Genomic DNA, 17,921 nt, shown 5'->3' on the forward strand with positions numbered 1-17,921 from the left:
AATGCTTGCTTTTAAAACTCCCAACATCTTACTTAAAAATCAACTTTTGAAACACAGTCCAGTTACTACTTGACTGCTGCCAGTATAGTAAAACCAACCATTCTACTTCCGGTCAGCTCTGTGGTCCCACAAAAATTCAGAGACTACCACTCATGAAATGGTATGGAGAGAGAGGCGTCCCTTGTATTTCAAGCTATAGCTAAAACAAAAAGGGTTTAATGGTTTACTCCAGTGTTTAACTGATGGAACTAAATAATGTGTGTGTGTGTACACCTGTTTTAGAATTTGTGTACATATATTCCTCCCAGGAGCACCATTTCCTCTTGTTCAGCTCACAGTGAGGTTAATTCCACCTGGAGTAATCATATGTTTTTAAAGCTACACTCTCCCTTTTTCTGATCCATTTACATCAGAGGTATAATGAACAATATTCTTTTTGAGTGCCATGTGTGTACCAAAAATGCCCATTAACCATAGCTGATAAACGTTGTGAAGCACATGAAAACAAATGAAACAAACAACGCAAATAAGGGAAAATATCCATTGTCCTCAAATTCAAACCTAAGATTTCTTCAAGCCCTCATTTACCTCCTCATTCTTTAATGTAGCTGTCTTTCCGATATCATCATTCAAGATAATTATTTAAAGCTTGGTTTTTTTCTGAGTTTTAGAAAAATTACTAATAGTTCAACAATAACAAACAGTACTTTTATTTGTTTAGCTATATCACAGGCAAAAAGATATGGGGGTAGTCTAAGCTCAGAACTTTAATTTGGAGTGTTCGATGGAAAAAATATATTCTGGGTTCCCAAGCAACCACTTTTAAATCTGCATTTCGGAATCTGTTCTTTATTTTTATTACTTTTTTAAATTTTTATTTTTTGTGGCTACAAAGAAGGTATAAATATTTATGGGATACATGAGCTATTTTGATACAGGCATACAATGTTTAATGATCACACTGGGGTACACTTACTATTTGTGTTACAAACAGTCCAATAATACTTTTCTAGTTATTTTTAAAAGTACAATTAAATTATTATCGACTATAGTCACTCTGTTGTGCTATCAAATACTAGATTATTTCTCTAACTGCTTTTTGTACCCATTAACCATTCCCAACTCACTCTCCCTACTGTCCTTCCCAGCCTCTGGTAACCATCCTTCTATTCTCTATCTCCAAGGGTTCAATTGTTTTAATTTTTAGTTCCCACAAATAAGTGAGAACATGCAAATAAAATCTGTGCTTTAGTAGGTGAGACTTTTAACATTTTTGCTAGTATGTTATTTTGGCTCAAATTTGTAATTATTGTTTCATGGCTTTACAGGGGTCTAAATTATGGATAATAATGGAATACCTGGGTGGCGGTTCAGCACTGGATCTTGTAAGTATTTTAAAATAATTACACACACATGCAAGTGTGTGCATATGCACATACCTTAATTTTTTTTAATTGAAGAGCAATGGCTTTGGGGCATGCTAAGTGGTTGCTTTAGTTAATATGTTCAAATTAAATTCTTTTTTCATGACCACTGCCTTATGTAGGTACAGATGTATTGCAAGTTTGAGCATGTTGCTGGCATTCTAAGACTATATAAGAAATGCAAATAGCTTAATAAAATAAAGTCCCCCAAATTAGAAGTGGATGTGTGTGTCCATTGCTGTCAGTTTTAAGTTTGATTTTTGCAAGCTTATCCCTGAAAAAACTGAGTGTCTTTAGGTTTTTAAAAAACAAATAGTTGGGATAACTGTCACTCAAAGTGATTGTTATGAACTGAATGGTTGTGTCCCGCCAAAATTCATGTGTGGAAATCCTAACCCCCAATGTGATGGTATTAGGAGGTGGGGACCTTGGGAAGTAATTAAGTCATGAAGGTGGAGTTCTCATGAATAAGATTAGTGCCCTTATAAAAGACACCCCAGAGAGCTCTCTGGCTTTCTTTCCACCATGGGAGGGTGCAGTAAGAAGAAGGCCTTCTGGAAACCAGGAAGAGTGCCTTTACCAGACACAAATCTGCCAGCCCCTTGATCTTGGACTTATTTCCCAGTCTTCAGAACTATGAGAAATAAATACTGTTTAAGCCACCCAGTCTGTGGTATTCTACTATAGCACCTGAATTGACTAAGATAGTGGTACTAGGGTTCTAACCAAGGTAGGCATGCAGATCCAGGTCTTTACAGAGTTCTCTCTGCCTCTCTACAGGTCATTTGGAAATGCAGTGTCATTTTGGGTTGTCACAATCACTTAAAAGTGCTCCTGTCATTTTAGTGGTCAAGGATCAGAATGCTAAAATCCTGCAGTGTGCAGGAAAATTCAATCCAATAAAGATGCCTTCACAGACAGAATGCCTTTGAGAAACAGTGGTTGTTCCCCAATTTAGTGTGATTCTATCAATGTTGAGTTTCTTTCCCTTCCTGAAAAATCTTTGTTAATATGACACTATATTTAAAATTCAGTATGACTTATGAGAGGCAACTTAGTGTAGTAGAATAACCACTAAGCTGGCCTAGGGTGTTGGAGATTATAGGTCTGGCTCTACGCACAACTAAATCTGTGCCTGTGAACCAGACACAAACTTCCTGAACTTGGATGTCCTATAAAACAAAGAAGCTGCACTAAGTTATTTCCAAGTTCCCTTTCATTTTTAATATTATGTGATTTTTTTTATTTGCATGCTTCTGCCTGCGAAATTATAGAGTGTGCTGTTTCTAAGAAAGTGTTTTGATTAAAGTAATCAAATAATGTTTTAATTCTTATTTTTTTAGGTGCAGATGAGTTTTCCTAACGGAAAGTGATTAAATATTTTTAAAAGGCTTTAACCCTGACTGCCAGTGACTCAAAGTTTCAAATAATTTTATGAACAGAAATGACCATAAGAGATTTTCTTTCCTTTAGTCAGAACCATATTTAAACCATTCTAAAGAAATGATAATTAAACTTGATGAAGAGTCTCATCTACTTCTAGGAATTCATGTCAGTTTAATCAGTTCTGAATCTGGTAATCTTTTCCTGTGTCTCATCTAATTCTTATATCTTAAAGCCTGAGTTCATTTTTTTTTCTCTCCTCTCTAGTGAGAGAACACCACTGATGTTTCTTTGTGTAATAATCCTTCATGCATGGAGTCAGGCTTCATTCTCCTCTTGAAGTTAAATGATCTCATTTCTATTTGTCTTGTCACAGAGCCATATTATTCAATAGTTTTTTCATTAGCTGTACAAGAAGCCTCTCAATTGTTTCATGATCCTCTTTCCATTTTTTGAATATTAAGCGCCCTTTCCAAATGTATCAGTTGCTTCATCTGGTCCCTCAGGGTGCTCACAATGTCTCTTCCCTGTTTTGGAACTATTGGCAAAGCTAGATCACTGTTCAGCAGTATCACTGATAGCAATGTTAAGCAGTGAGCACTGGCCTAACCCCAACTAACGACCCTAATCTGTGTCCCCTAGTAGCAGTTTGGGCAGTTTTATGAACTCTCCAAGTTAAATGATTATGATATCTTAATCTCATCCTGCTATTCTAATCTCTACTTAATAAAACAAATAGCCATTAGTATCAATTTCAATGAATGAAAAATGTTGTTAGTACTGTATTGGCTAAGAATCAAAAGACCTAGGTCTTAAACCCAGCGCTGACACTGACTGCCTGGCAAATATTGGGCAGCTCTTTAGCCTCTTTGTGTCTTAATTTCTTCACATGTCAAATGAAGAAATTGAATCAGTAATCTCTAATTTTGTGTTTCTACCTCTAAAATTCAATATTACTGTGATTTACTTAGAAGCCTCATTTAATTAGACTTCATAGGGAGAGCACATAATGAGAAAATGTGCTATTCCTTTTTAATGTATATTCCTATACAAATAAATGCTATCATTTGGGGAATCTAAGGCAGGATTAGGTTTAGAGGAAGGCTCTGCTACTAAGAACAAGAGGAAATAAAAGGGATATTTAGCGGAGAATGTTTCTCACTTTAAACTGGTACCAGGTGCCTAACTAATGGAATAACATAAGATTACAACTTGTCATTTGTGTCAACTTTATAGAGTGTCTACCTTGAGTCACTCCCATTCTTGAAGAACAATTTATTGTATGTGAGCAGACTTTGAGTATGTTGGGCATCATTTTATTGACTTTATTATGCTCCACTTCTTTCCAAAAAGAATTGTCGTGCCTTGCAACAAAAACACATATAGGAAGATGACTAGAATAAAACATGAGCGCCAAGGAAAAGAAACAATATGCTAACCATAAGAGAAGGCATAACATAGCAGACTGCATTAGGGACTGGATAAAAGTCAAAGAAGTGTGGGGAAGTTCCATGAGCCCACAAATATACAGTCTTTGAAAGAGTCAAGGTCCCTTTTTGCATATTCTCACTTAACAACAGAGGCAAATTGCACAAGGCAAATACACTGCTCTGGGACAGAGGTGTTATCTGTTAGCGACATGGAAGGTCTTCAGTCATTGGAGAAAAGTTCAAATGGAGAAAAGTTTCCTTGCCACAGAGTCTTTCTTCCCATCTTCCTCCAACACCCAGTTAATTGAGATTTTACTTTTATTGAATTTTAACATGAACCTAAAATATAGCAGATAAGCTCATGAATCTTTAGGATCCCCTTTTTGTTGTTTTTCACTCTCTCTCTCTTTTTTTTTTTTTTTTTTTGGGGGGGTGGGGGACGGAGTTTCGCTCTTGTTACCCAGGCTGGAGTGCAATGGCGCAATCTCGGCTCGCCGCAACCTCCGCCTCCTGGGTTCAGGCAATTCTCCTGCCTCAGCCTCCTGAGTAGCTGGGATTACAGGCACGCGCCACCATGCCTAGCTGATTTTTTGTACTTTTAGTAGAGACGGGGTTTCACCGTGTTGACCAGGATGGTCTCAATCTCTTGACCTCGTGATCCACCCGCCTCAGCCTCCCAAAGTGCTGGGATTACAGGCGTGAGCCACCACGCCCGGCCCCTTTTTGTTGTTTTTACTTAAATATTTTTAAAAACTTCTGTGATAGATAATATGTTGGCTTATTTATGTTATGTTTAGATGTTCTTCAGGATGATAGCTAGTAGGCCATACATTAATCTTGCCCAATCACTTAAATAACCAAGGATATACCTCATCTGGCCTTGCCAATGTCCTATGATCAGATGATACTAATTACCCATCTTAAGTGGTATGATATTTGTCCTTCAGTTATCTTCTAGTACCTCAGAAGTTCACGGCCAGCCATCAATAAAATAGTATGCCATTTTCACCCTTTCTAGAAAACTTTAGAAACTAATCACTACTGTTTAAATAGAAACTTTGGGGTGGAAGTTGATAGATTTAAAAGTAAATAGATAATATTACCTAGGAAAGGGACCTATTGAATTACAGACATCCCTGGAGTGTACTATATACCCAGACCACAGTTAATATTAGATGGTGAGACCAAAGTATGAGTTCTATTTTAAGCTGTTAAATTTCAACATGAAAGTGCCCTTTATTCAGCATAAATATGGCATTCATGAAAGATGAAATACACAAGGTGCCAAAGAGCTGTGGATCCCTCCCAGTATGAGGCAGAGTGGGCAATGTTTGATTTTCACCACCTCTTCCCTCCTTCCAGAAGCAAACAGAACTCTGCCTCGACTCTGACTTTAGATTCCCACCCTTTCCTGTAATAATATTGTACAGTCCACTGTTTGTGCTTTATGAGGTACCAGAATTTTAAAATAACCATTTATTTTAAAGAGGGATTTTCAGATATTCCATTACAAGTTCTCCTGAAACCTAATCATTGCTTTCCTTGTATTCCAGTTGGAACTATTGGCTTTGGTACAAGGATGGGGAAATAAAGGGATATGTGTTACATTTATTTGAAAACATTATCCCTCTATGATTTAAATTTTTTTATAATCTAAGTCTGAATAGTTTAATTATTATATTCTTGGCTAAATTTATAATTTGAGTCTCAAAAAGGCTCTGTTCTTTACAATATTATTAAAATAAGTACATACTGACTGATATGATCAAATAGTTGCTGTGGAAATCTTATAGATTGTCTTACCTAAAAATCAGTTTTGTGTCAATATGTAGTAACTTTTTCACAGCAAATGCCATAATTTAACTGATTTCTTTGTTTTCCACCTAAAGAAAAAATAAGTGGTTCTGTCATTGTGTAAGCAAATTTGTTTCATCTTTGATGTAAATATTCAGGAACCTCAGAATATGGAGCCTAGTACGTAGGTAAAAGGGCTTGTATTATCTTTCATTAAATCGAATCATTAAAAAACCTGTTCAGCCCTTTGACTGAACTCTTTTGCTTTCTTCTTTCACATTTTACATTTTTCCTCACTTTAAGTTTAGATATTGATTTAGTAAAGAGAACGGCATCATGTGTCTAACTGATCCCTTCATTTCAAAGATACCAATTTTGAATTTTACATTTCCAAACTTTTATACATGTGTGTACGTGTGTGTGTGTGTTTTTCCCCTTAAGCTTCGAGCTGGTCCATTTGATGAGTTCCAGATTGCTACCATGCTAAAGGAAATTTTAAAAGGTCTGGACTATCTGCATTCAGAAAAGAAAATTCACCGAGACATAAAAGGTACATAAAAGTCTAATATGAACCTGAGAAAAACAGAAGCATTCCGAGCAAACTGAGGTTTTTCTTTTCTTTTCCCTCCTAGCTGCCAATGTCTTGCTCTCAGAACAAGGAGATGTTAAACTTGCTGATTTTGGAGTTGCTGGCCAGCTGACAGATACACAGATTAAAAGAAATACCTTTGTGGGAACTCCATTTTGGATGGCTCCTGAAGTTATTCAACAGTCAGCTTATGACTCAAAAGTAAAGTATTACCTGCACAAACTGTTTTGAGTTTGTTAATAAATTGTATATGGCACACTATCTTAGTTAATACATTGCCTTATTTTTCCTTGTTTTGCAAGTGTTTCTTAAACTAGAATTACATCTTATTTTGCTGCTTAATCATAAATTTCTTCACTGCCAACTAATATTTGGACCCTATTCACTTCAATGGATTTTCATCCTATGTGGAATAAAATCCTAAGCCCTTTCTGTGACATACAAAGCTGTACACAATCTGGCCATTATCTGCCCCTCCAATCTTATCTCCTACCACTCTCTTGTAGATTATTCTTCATCCACAGTGGCTTCATGGTTGTTCCTCAAACATAGCAAATACACCCTGACCTCAGGACCTTTGTACCTGCCCATCCCTCTGTCTGAAATAACCTTCCTCCCACAATCAGGTCTTTGCTTAAACATCACGTACACAGGGAAGTTTTCCCTAGCCATCCTATGTAAATTTCCAACACCCTTGGCCCCACGATTCATTATTCTCTTACTATGCTTTGTTATTTTCTTTACAGAACTTTTATTTATTTATTTGTCTCTGTTACTAGAATGTAATCCCCTTAAGAGCAGGGATTTTTGCCTGGCTTATTCACCACTGAAATCCTCCATTCCTAGAGAATTCATTATTTTTAAAATATTAACACCACATTTTCTTGAGAGACAAATATTATATGACCATTAGGTTCCACAGGTTATTTTGTGGTAGTATATTGGAATAAAGTTTCAAGGTGAGATATATATATATATATACACACACACACATATATATATATATATATATACACACACACATATATATATATACATATATATATACACACATATATATATATACACATATATATATATATATACACATATATATATATATATATATTTTTTTTTTTTCCTCCTCTTACCTTAGGCTGACATTTGGTCATTGGGAATTACTGCTATTGAACTAGCCAAGGGAGAGCCACCTAACTCCGATATGCATCCAATGAGAGTTCTGTTTCTTATTCCCAAAAACAATCCTCCAACTCTTGTTGGAGAATTTACTAAGTCTTTTAAGGAATTTGTTGATGCTTGCCTGAACAAAGATCCATCATTTGTGAGTATATATTGCTATTATTACTATTTGTTTTCTATTATTAGCTCTACCTGTAGCAAAGGGAGCTTTTCCTGCAGTAGGGAATACAGTGCGTATGAGAAGTGTCTAAGATCCATTCAGGAACTTGGTTTGTCCCTCTGTATTGATATTTCTATTCCATTCTTAATGAGATTCTTCATTCATTTTCTCCTTACCCTTCATTTTTTTCTTGGTCCTCAGCTTCCTCCATATTCTATTGATTATTTTTTATTTCAGGGGGAAATAAATTTGAGAAATAAAGTGAACCTTATATTATGTCATTATTAAAGTGTATATATAAATACAATGATTTGTATTCAACTGTTTTCATTTCTCATGAAAAGTTATGTTTGGGTTTAACTATTTTTTTTTTTTTTTTGAGACAAAGTCTTGCTCTGTTGCCCAGGTTGGAGTGCAGTGGTGCAATCTTGATTCTCCTGCCTCAGCCTCCTGAGAAGCTGGAATTACAGGCTCCTGCTACCACACCTAGGGCTAAGTTTTGTATTTTTGGTAGAGTTGGGTTTTACACCATGTTGGCCAGTCTTGACCTCTAATGATCTGCCCTCCTTGGCCTCCCAAAGTGCTGGGATTACAGGCATGAGCCACTGTGCCTGGCCAGGGCTATTTTTATTTGGCATTTAGAAATTTCAGTGTGAAGTTGTATACTTTTCCCAGGCTAGTGAGCTCCATTCATTTACTTGGCGGATTTGATTACAGTTGTTTTACTGTTGTTGACATAAAACTGCCTTCTGACTTTTAGAGATGAGAAATACAAAAGAGCAGTCCAAACTTGATATAACTATTTTAAAGTTGATGATAAACATTCTGATATTAATAAAATGAAGGCAGGACATCCTCCACAGCACCTGGTGTTTGCATTTAGATGCAATAGAAATTGATGTCTGATGGAGAAGGGATTATAAGATATGTGTAGACAATAACAAAATTACAGCCTTGCAAGTTTTCATCAGTTTTTTTCAAATTTACAGTAAATGTGATTAAAGTATTTTAAAACACTATTTTGAAATGTTTTTAAATGTTCCTTTCTAAATACTGTCATGTGTCTCTCTGCTTTTGAGAAGGCCCTGCCTGACAGTTTGCTGGTGGGTAAGCCACCTGTTGCCCATTGGGCTTTAACAAATTGGGACACCAAAGTAGTAGATTCAATGTGGTTGCCTTGAGCCACTTCAATAATAGAATTAGCTATTTTCTGACAGCATTCTAGTTGTCCTTATGTCTACAGACATACCTTTAGACCTTTCAGCTTAATAATTCAAATGATTTTATTTACCATTCCTTGTAATCATAAGAGTTCAGCAATTGTGACATGCATCCTTGATCTTTTTTCCTTAGCGTCCTACAGCAAAAGAACTTCTGAAACACAAATTCATTGTAAAAAATTCAAAGAAGACTTCTTATCTGACTGAACTGATAGATCGATTTAAGAGATGGAAGGCAGAAGGACACAGTGATGATGAATCTGATTCTGAGGGCTCTGATTCGTATGTACAAATTATTTAATTTTTATGTAGGTAGCCTATTTAAATATTGTATATCTTTTAGATATGATCCAGTGTGCTTGTTTTAGCATAAAATATAAACCATATTTTGAAATTTCACCTTAGAAACTGTGAAAATCTTTTTCAATCACAGTCTGTGGAATACAATGAAGTTGGAAACATGTTTTTCTTGGAAGTGAGTAGCTCTAGTTTTAAATGGTCTTGGTCTAACCCCTAGTGGATACTTGAGTATATTACAAAATTTTGGAACAAGATTCAATTAAAAGTGTTATATCAGTTTGCCCAAAGTAATAAGGAGCTGAGTTTTCTCATACTTTGATGGCAACCTGCAAATCCCTCAAAAGAACTGACCTCCAGGCCTTTCCCACCTCTTGGCCATGTACCAAACCAATACATTTAAATGGTCATTTATGTATGATTTTTATTTCTTGAAAAAGTTGTAGTGTTTTATAACAGCAGCATTTACATTAAATTCAGCCTCATAGTCCTTAAATGAATTTAGGAAAGTGTATATGCTGTGCGAGAATTTAGTCCTCCACCAGCTGAACTGGCACAAAGGCAACAGCAAGTTTCTTTAGGTACTACTCTGAGATTCTTTCATTTATGAGAAATTGTCCAACATTGGAAAGGGATAAAAAATATCAGGATAATCTGTGCCCTATTCTAATGGGTGTTAGCCTTAGCTTCCCATAAGAGTCACCCATGGAACCTTAAAGCAATCACAAGTCACACTACTGGAGATCCTAATTCAATAGGTGGGGAGCAGTGAGGGACAGGTATTTATATATGGTAGGAAGTCTCAACGAAGCACATATGGAGTTGAGAAGCACTCCACTACTGCCATGTAGTAAAATGTAGCATTCACCTGAAGCTGAGATCAGATACTTTTTTGTACTATGAGTTTTTAAACATTAGGACAATTATCCCTTTAAATTCTACCTGCATTTATTTGGTGTTTTTTTTTGCCAAGGTGAATCATTTTGGCACTTATAGAGGTATCTTTGGCAATCTCTTTAGGGAATCTACCAGCAGGGAAAACAATACTCATCCTGAATGGAGCTTTACCACCGTACGAAAGAAGCCTGATCCAAAGAAAGTACAGAATGGAGCAGTATGTATATGGAGAAAATTACTTACTCTTGATGCAGTTTTTCAAACTATGTACTTAGATTATAGTAGCCAAAAATTGTTAGGATTGAATACCCTTAAATGCCTGTCTGCCTCACTGTGTATGTAGTATGATTCATTTGTCACCAGTGTTGAGCTAATTAAGAAAGGGTAATAGGAAGTTATTTAAGTGAGTATGTTGGTATTTTTTTAAGTACATTTCACCTAGAGATACATAAGCCCAGGAATCGTAGGTATCTCTTGTAATCCCAGAAGTTAGAGGACTTCTGGGACTTCCAGATGTTTAATGGGAATGAGTGATAGGAAGAAAGCTTAGAGATTTGCCTTACATAGAGTCTTTTGTTTTCAGTGGGGGATTCAAATTGGTTCATATTTGTTAAAGCATAAGAAAATGAGGACAATTATTTTAAGTTCATGTGCATAATGTATATTATTTATTCAAAGGAGCAAGATCTTGTGCAAACCCTGAGCTGTTTGTCTATGATAATCACACCTGCATTTGCCGAAGTAAGTACAGATTAATTAGCCTTGCATATCTGTTTTAAGTAGTATAATATTTTAAATGTTTTAACTATTAATCATTCTCAGCTTAAACAGCAGGACGAGAATAACGCTAGCAGGAATCAGGCGATTGAAGAACTCGAGAAAAGTATTGCTGTGGCTGAAGCCGCCTGTCCTGGCATCACAGATAAAATGGTGAAGAAACTAATCGAAAAATTTCAAAAGTAAGTTGGAAATATCATTTAAAAAATTATTTTGCATTTTCTGCTGGGTGTCAATTTACGATGCAGTGTAGTTCCCTTGATTCAACCATTCCAATTATTCGTAACAAAGTCGCCTTTTAATACACAGTCGTATTCTTAAAAACAGTTTTTGTTTGTTGCCTATCTTAAACATTAGCTTTCAGAACTATTATCTTTAGGCATAACAAAGTAGTTTTCCACTGCACGAAATGACCTGTCTTTCTTTCTCCTCTAGTAGGAGTATAGACAAAAGGTCACTGAGCATATTCTCATTTGAGCTCTTATAAACGTTATTGGGGTATTATTTCTTTCTTGCCGCTACCCTCAGAATTTAACGAAACACCACTAGTTGCATAGTTCCAGTGCTAAAGTTCCTGCGTTTGACCTCCACATGAGAAGTTAAGGAAAAGGTAGAGGGACTCAATTTAGACCAAGAAAAGGCTCTTATGTTCAACTTCAGATTCTGTGCTGTCTCTTGAAATACTTATTTGATTTTGTTCACGTTGAAAAAAGTTCTTACATTTAATTTTTAAAAAATTTTCAACAAGACTTTTGTATGCATGCATACACATACGCACTCCTTAGCTTGAGCAAGCTATACGGTGATATTAATTTTAGCCTTAATCCTGTTATATCTCTTCTCAGTGCATCTTTATGTATCTTTGTGTTTATGATGCCACTGGGATCGAGTTGGAACAAACTCTGTGACCTATGAAATAACACACTCTCAAAGATCTTTCGATCTGATAAAGCTCACTTGCACTCGCAAACCTAACGCCGCCTTAAAATCCCTTATATTTTAATGAAAACCTCTCATTTGTTTTCCAATTTGTAAACAAATCAATTGGAAGTTATGAAATCAGATGCAGAAAGGATTTTTGAACTTGTTTATATTTTAACATCTACATGATGAAATTCCATGGAAATAATATATCCCCTTTGTGGAATCAGGTTCTTCATTGCAGAGTTCATACAAAGGAGAAATATAAATATGCATAGTTGTACATTGGTTTACATTTTTTTTTTAATTTTACAGGTGTTCAGCAGGCGAATCCCCCTAAGAAACTTATTATTGATGTCTGTTTCATACAGTACCAGAGAGACCCACCAAAACTCCTTCAAGCTTAACAGTGTTTAACTTATGAGCTCTGTGTGCCTTTTGGATCTTTGCAACACTGAAGATTTAGAAGAAGCTATTCAACTATTTTGCGATGGTGTTTATCATTTTATATTTTGAAAGGATTATTTTGTAAGGAATAACTTTTAATACTATAGTTTCACCTGTATTCTAGTAAATGTTGAGACACCGTTTTGCTTTAAGTATCACTATTTCTTAAGTTACTAGGATGAATACCTTTCCTGTTTTGACCTTTAGTTAACTCTACACTCCTGAAACATACAGGTCTTTCAAAGTCATTCTAAATATTCAACTTTTGTAAATTATCAAGCTTCAGGAAGTTTATTCGAAAAAAAGCCATGCATATTCTAAAAATGACTATTGGTGGGGAGGTATAAATAAGTCATACCTTCTTAAAACAAAGTTTTAATAAAGTTTTAGAAATTAAACCTGTAAAAGTATCTTCTTAAAACAAGTTTTTAATAACATCTTAGAAATGAAATCTATAAAAGTCTTGACTCTTCTACCAAGTTGGCATGATATTCCAAAGCTCAATGATAATCATATTTGAGACCGTGTGTTTGAAGCATTTACAGGCAATGTGCAGCAACAGTGGTACCTCTTGGTGTGTAGCATTTACATTCTCTTTTAGGTAGAAGAGGCAATTTTAACCCTTATTTAACATGGTTAGAAATATAAAGCAAACTCATTTAGCCAAGGATAGGTTTGGTAATGTTGGAGGAGTTGGTCTGGCTTCAGGTTTTACATCTTCAACTAATATTCCATACTGTCTACTTGGATTAGAAGAGCCTAAAAATAAAGCTGATTGTCATGTGATTAAATACCTGATCAACAGGTATGAATATAACTTATACCAGCATATTTTTGCCATGATAGCGAATTGTCCTATAAACTATTTATATATTTTTGTTCTTCATAATTATCAGTAATAAGCATAAGTTTGTTGTTTTTAAAAGGATATTTAAGTGGGCATTTTCTAGTTCATATGAAAATAACCGTAGTACAGGATGATTTCTGTCCACACAAAGGCAAGTTAGATTGCACAGTTAATTTTCGCTTGTATTTATGGTACTATTAAGTGGGTGATGACTTTTTCTTTTAAACCCAGTACATATATTATGCCTGCCTAAGTTCTGAACTGGGGCTACATTTCAGTAGTTGTAGAATTATTGATATTAATTAGTTTTGATAGTTAATGTTTTGTTGTTTGGATCTGCACAATTTGGTTTTTGCACAAAAGTCATTTTTTAAAAAATCCGACTAATTGACAAATATTAGAAGAAAGATATTCCTCCTGTAAGGTATAGTTTTTTGTCAAAGTGGCCATTACATCCTCTTTTTACATAATATAGATACTTGAGAAAGTTGTGGTGTTATGTGCCAAGAAAATTCTTTTCATTAGTACCTATACTGTAACAATTGCTTTTAATGCATTGTATTTTGAAGTAATGGTTCAGTTAAAAATTTCACCTGCTGTGTAACTGAAACACAATTATAGATTATAATCTGTAGAAGTCTGGAAATAATTTTGCAACTCATGTCATGGGTTAAATGAATATTTTTGTAAAAGTTAAAGCAACAAATTTATAAATTGATTATTTGAAACTTTACAACACAATTGCATCCCAAATACAAATTGTATTGCTTATTCATTATAGCTTTTAGTCCTGTAAACTGTTTCTAGGTGAAGCATACTCCAGTGTTTTGGGGGTTTTAAAAATAAATATTTAAATTTCACAGTCCTCAATGTTTGTTTTCCTAGAGATGGGGGTGTGGTATGGGGCTTCAATGTTTCAAATTATTTCTCCTTTGTCCTTTATTGTTCGAACATTAAAATAGAAGTTTCTGTTGGAAACCAGAAGATACTCTTCACATTTCATTAAGCATTAATTATAGCTACAGTGAACATCTGTCCTGATTTCTGGGCCTCCTGTCTTGACCAAATTATTAATAAAGTACCCTTTCACTTGAAAGTGTCCTGGGTTGAACAATAAATTATATGGTCACCCTAATTATTATTTTATTAAGAGATCATATACAGATATAAACTTAGTGAAGATTTTTAGAAATTGATAAGAGAAATAGTATTAACATAAAGGAGTTTGAGTTTTTCCTAGAGAAGAGGTTGAGGGTGTACTTAACATGGCATTAAGAATCTATGGTATTAATGTGTCTTAATATATTACTATATTATAATATTCTGATATTATACTATTTTATTAAACCTAGGTGATTGGGTTTCAATATATTATTATTATTAGATAGCTACTCTAGACTTGTGAGTTAATATGAGTCCAGAAGCAGACAAGAAAGTGCTAGGATGGAGGAAAGGGGTGGGATGAGGCATATTAAGAGGGATTTTTCTGATGTAAAGACTAGGAGAGTAAGGAAACTATTCCATCAGTCTTTTCTCCATTAAGTTATATATAAAATTAGCTTGCCTAGAGAATTGCATCCTTTCTTTGAAGTTAGTACTAATATTATCTTGTAAATATGTTGGACTTAAAAAACAAAATGAACATATCAAATAGAATGCTATACCTTCCAGGAGGACCATTAGGGAAATTCTGAATGGTTCAAAAATGGAATATTGTTCATTAACTCACCCTGGTACTAGTGCCATCCTTCTTTTCAGCTACCCTTCAATTCTACTCTTCCTTTCCCTGGCCATACACTTTCACTTGCCTCCCTCCATTTCCTGTTCTGTGACTGTCCCTTTCCTTAGTAATAGGCCAGAATGAATCCCTTCTGAAATTGATTAAAACAAAAGGAAGAACATACTTATAATTTATTTTTTAATTACCTGGATTTTCCATCATGCTTTATTACAAAAACATTTCCTGGTCTGCATACATGCAAGAAGCTATGACAAAAAATAAATTCTGGCAGGAAATATTAGATAAACAATCTGACCTGTTAATGTTTCTCTTTTACTAGATATAGTACATAGTTAAGAATATAGAGGTTACAACTAAAACATCATGATAGGCTTATCAGGTATACGTGTGGCTTTAGAAATGGATTTAATTCATGAATTTCCTAGGTTTAGAATTCTGCCGAGTCCTAGATTAATTCTAAATGTGTATTCTGTTGAGAGGATCTACGCCACCACCTTGTTCCTGAGGCTGTAGGAGGGCCATGCTCCCCTCATATATGTTATAAAAATGGAAGTCTTTAACATATAACAAGACCATTTCTACTGGGCCCCACACAAATAGTAAAGACTGAAATATTCATTCAGTGTTGTTTAAGAACACTAAGATCAATACAGTCATAACCTACTAAATCACTAAATGTCATTAGAAGCCAATTTCTTATGCCAAGCCATACTGTTACCATTCTTCAGCATTGAAGAGCCTAGCATTCACTCACTATCTCTTTGAGGAAATGTGCAGTGGAAATGACAAATACCCACCTCACCTTGCCACAGTACTGGTGATGAAAGGGGATGTTCTAGAGACCCTTCAGAGTAATGAGTAAAACTCAAGGAATGAGGCAGCATCTGGACCTTTCATAAAGTAGGTGTCCAAAATAAGATTTCCTTAATAACAATGAATACGTAGTAACCAAGGAAATGGTTTCTACAAGTTTCATTATTTTCTGCCTAAGTTGGTAACATGGAATTGGCTCAGAAATGTCCATAGGGTTCACACTTTTAAGCTAAAAAGTAATTACATGGTTTTAGCAAGGTCCTGTCTTCAGGAGTTGGTGTGTTGAAAGAAGCATCTTCATCTTCTTCATCTAACTGTAGACTACCAGAAGACAAGCGGATTCTGGCCATGGGTGACCTTATTCCTTTGCCATAGAAAGCATAGTAGTCTGGCCTAAGAATCTCTGATTCAGAATCACTGGATTCACTAGCTACATACCTTTCTGCTGTACTCTGATCCATTAGAACTGCTGGCAACTCCTGCTCTGCAAACATATAAGTAAACAAGTCTGCTTTACGACTAAGAGCAGGACAAGGCCCTAAAGGTCTAAATTCTGACCCAAAAGGAAAACGAATAGTTTTCATGTCTGACTGGCTCTGGGACCGTTTAGGGGTTTGCTCTTGAATGTTATATGCAAATACATGTTCCAAATTTGGGTCTTCCTCTTCTAGACCTACATTAATGTTGCTCCTACCACTGGTCCTGGCTATATCTTCTTGGAGTCCTTGCAGGTCTTGCTGAAAGCTCTTCATTCTAATATTCCTTGGGCTTCTTTTGGCTGGCTTCATTGCAGTGGGCTCTAGATAGCTATCTGGACTTGTCCTTTCCTCTGCTATGATCGGGGACTGTCTGGGCACCTGGGGTGGCTTGTCCACATAAAAAAAGACCTGAGGAGTCATAATACCAACCTGCTGACCTGCACAAGGAATATAGGGCACATCTGTGTAAGTTAGCTGATGTGCTGGACTCACTTTGCTTGTGAGGCCAGAAGATGTGCTCATGTGATTATCAGCAAACTTACAGCTTGTTTGGAAGGAGCTTAGAGGACTCCTCTCCGAAAAGAAGTCTCTGGGATCAGGGTTAGGACTGGGCTCAGTGTTAAAGACAGGGTCTGTATAAATAAAAGGGAAAGAGGAACTGCTTTGGGACTGATGTAGCAATGTGGGATCCGCCTCTGGTTTGGAACACTCCAACTCAGCTGCAAATGTCACCTCCACTGCAGAGTTCCTCCTCCTGCTGTCCAGCACCGGCTCAGATGCATGCACTCTATTCACATTTTGGTAGTACCCACCGTCATATGCTAGTCTCAAATCTTCCACCTTGAGAGAAAGGACACAATGGTGAAAGAAGAAAAAGGCCATTTGGTTGGGGATGGGGGAGGGATCTAAATTAGCCTCAAAGTTTGAAAGGTCATTTATGAATTTCATAAAGTGATTTAACAAGATCTATGTTCTATTCTGGGGTAGACAAATAAATAAAGCAAGGGTAATAACTTGTACCATCCCAGTGCATGTGTTAAAAAGCACATGTGACACTATTCTTTCTCAATGCCATCCTACCGCCTGACTCTGAGTGTATACGGTACAAGCAATTTGGTTTAATAGCTATATTAATGAACCAGGAGTCCTGCCTGTTAGTACTGGCTCTGTCTCTGATTTGCTGTGTGACCTTAAACAAGTCTCCTAACCTTACTATTCCAGCCTCCTCCCTATTTTCTGTAAAATGGTGGGAGGAGGGCTATGAGTGGTATAAGAGGTTCATATACTAAATGGCCCCTTTCATCATTATGCCTCTGATGCCTTTTGGATAAAAACTGCCAGTGGCTTGAAGGCATGAGAGTTTATGAGACCTATAATTATTTTTTTAGGGAGAGTAAAAGAAAAATACTTCACAATTTTCATACTAAAAATGTCAAAGGAAGCCATCGTCTCACAGTTCCAGGGGAACAACACTTCGTCCTTAAGCTACAAAATTACACAGCAAAAATACTCTAAAACCTTAA

At 35.8% G+C, this 17,921-nt stretch overlaps 2 protein-coding genes and 1 long non-coding RNA gene across 5 annotated transcripts in view; 1 reads left to right on the forward strand and 2 right to left on the reverse strand.

The window, feature by feature from the left end:
- STK26 (serine/threonine kinase 26) overlaps positions 1–14,230 on the forward strand; it is a 52,659-nt gene extending 38,429 nt beyond the window's left edge. For both annotated transcript variants that reach the window (XM_032260212.1, XM_032260211.1), the window contains 9 exons: positions 1,329–1,385; positions 6,473–6,581; positions 6,664–6,821; positions 7,756–7,941; positions 9,313–9,461; positions 10,497–10,590; positions 11,052–11,114; positions 11,196–11,332; positions 12,387–14,230. In XM_032260212.1, coding sequence (XP_032116103.1) covers positions 1,329–1,385; positions 6,473–6,581; positions 6,664–6,821; positions 7,756–7,941; positions 9,313–9,461; positions 10,497–10,590; positions 11,052–11,114; positions 11,196–11,332; positions 12,387–12,411 — 978 coding nt within the window. In that variant the 3' untranslated portion in view covers positions 12,412–14,230. The remainder of the gene's footprint in view (positions 1–1,328; positions 1,386–6,472; positions 6,582–6,663; positions 6,822–7,755; positions 7,942–9,312; positions 9,462–10,496; positions 10,591–11,051; positions 11,115–11,195; positions 11,333–12,386) is intronic.
- Positions 68–10,514, reverse strand: LOC116537979. The gene is made up of 3 exons (XR_004263446.1): positions 10,284–10,514; positions 5,580–5,584; positions 68–102 (listed from the first exon to the last, which is right to left on the reverse strand). It is a non-coding gene; the product is annotated as an uncharacterized LOC116537979 (long non-coding RNA).
- Positions 14,231–15,269: 1,039 nt separating the features above from the next.
- Positions 15,270–17,921, reverse strand: part of FRMD7 (FERM domain containing 7) — a 49,956-nt gene continuing 47,304 nt past the window's right edge. For both annotated transcript variants that reach the window (XM_032260209.1, XM_032260210.1), the window contains exon 12: positions 15,270–17,238. In XM_032260209.1, coding sequence (XP_032116100.1) covers positions 16,144–17,238 — 1,095 coding nt within the window. In that variant the 3' untranslated portion in view covers positions 15,270–16,143. The remainder of the gene's footprint in view (positions 17,239–17,921) is intronic.

Source organism: Sapajus apella, unplaced genomic scaffold (genome assembly GCF_009761245.1).
Source record: "Sapajus apella isolate SASKATOON/1434 unplaced genomic scaffold, GSC_monkey_1.0 scaffold115, whole genome shotgun sequence".
NCBI classification, from domain to species: Eukaryota; Metazoa; Chordata; class Mammalia; order Primates; family Cebidae; genus Sapajus; species Sapajus apella.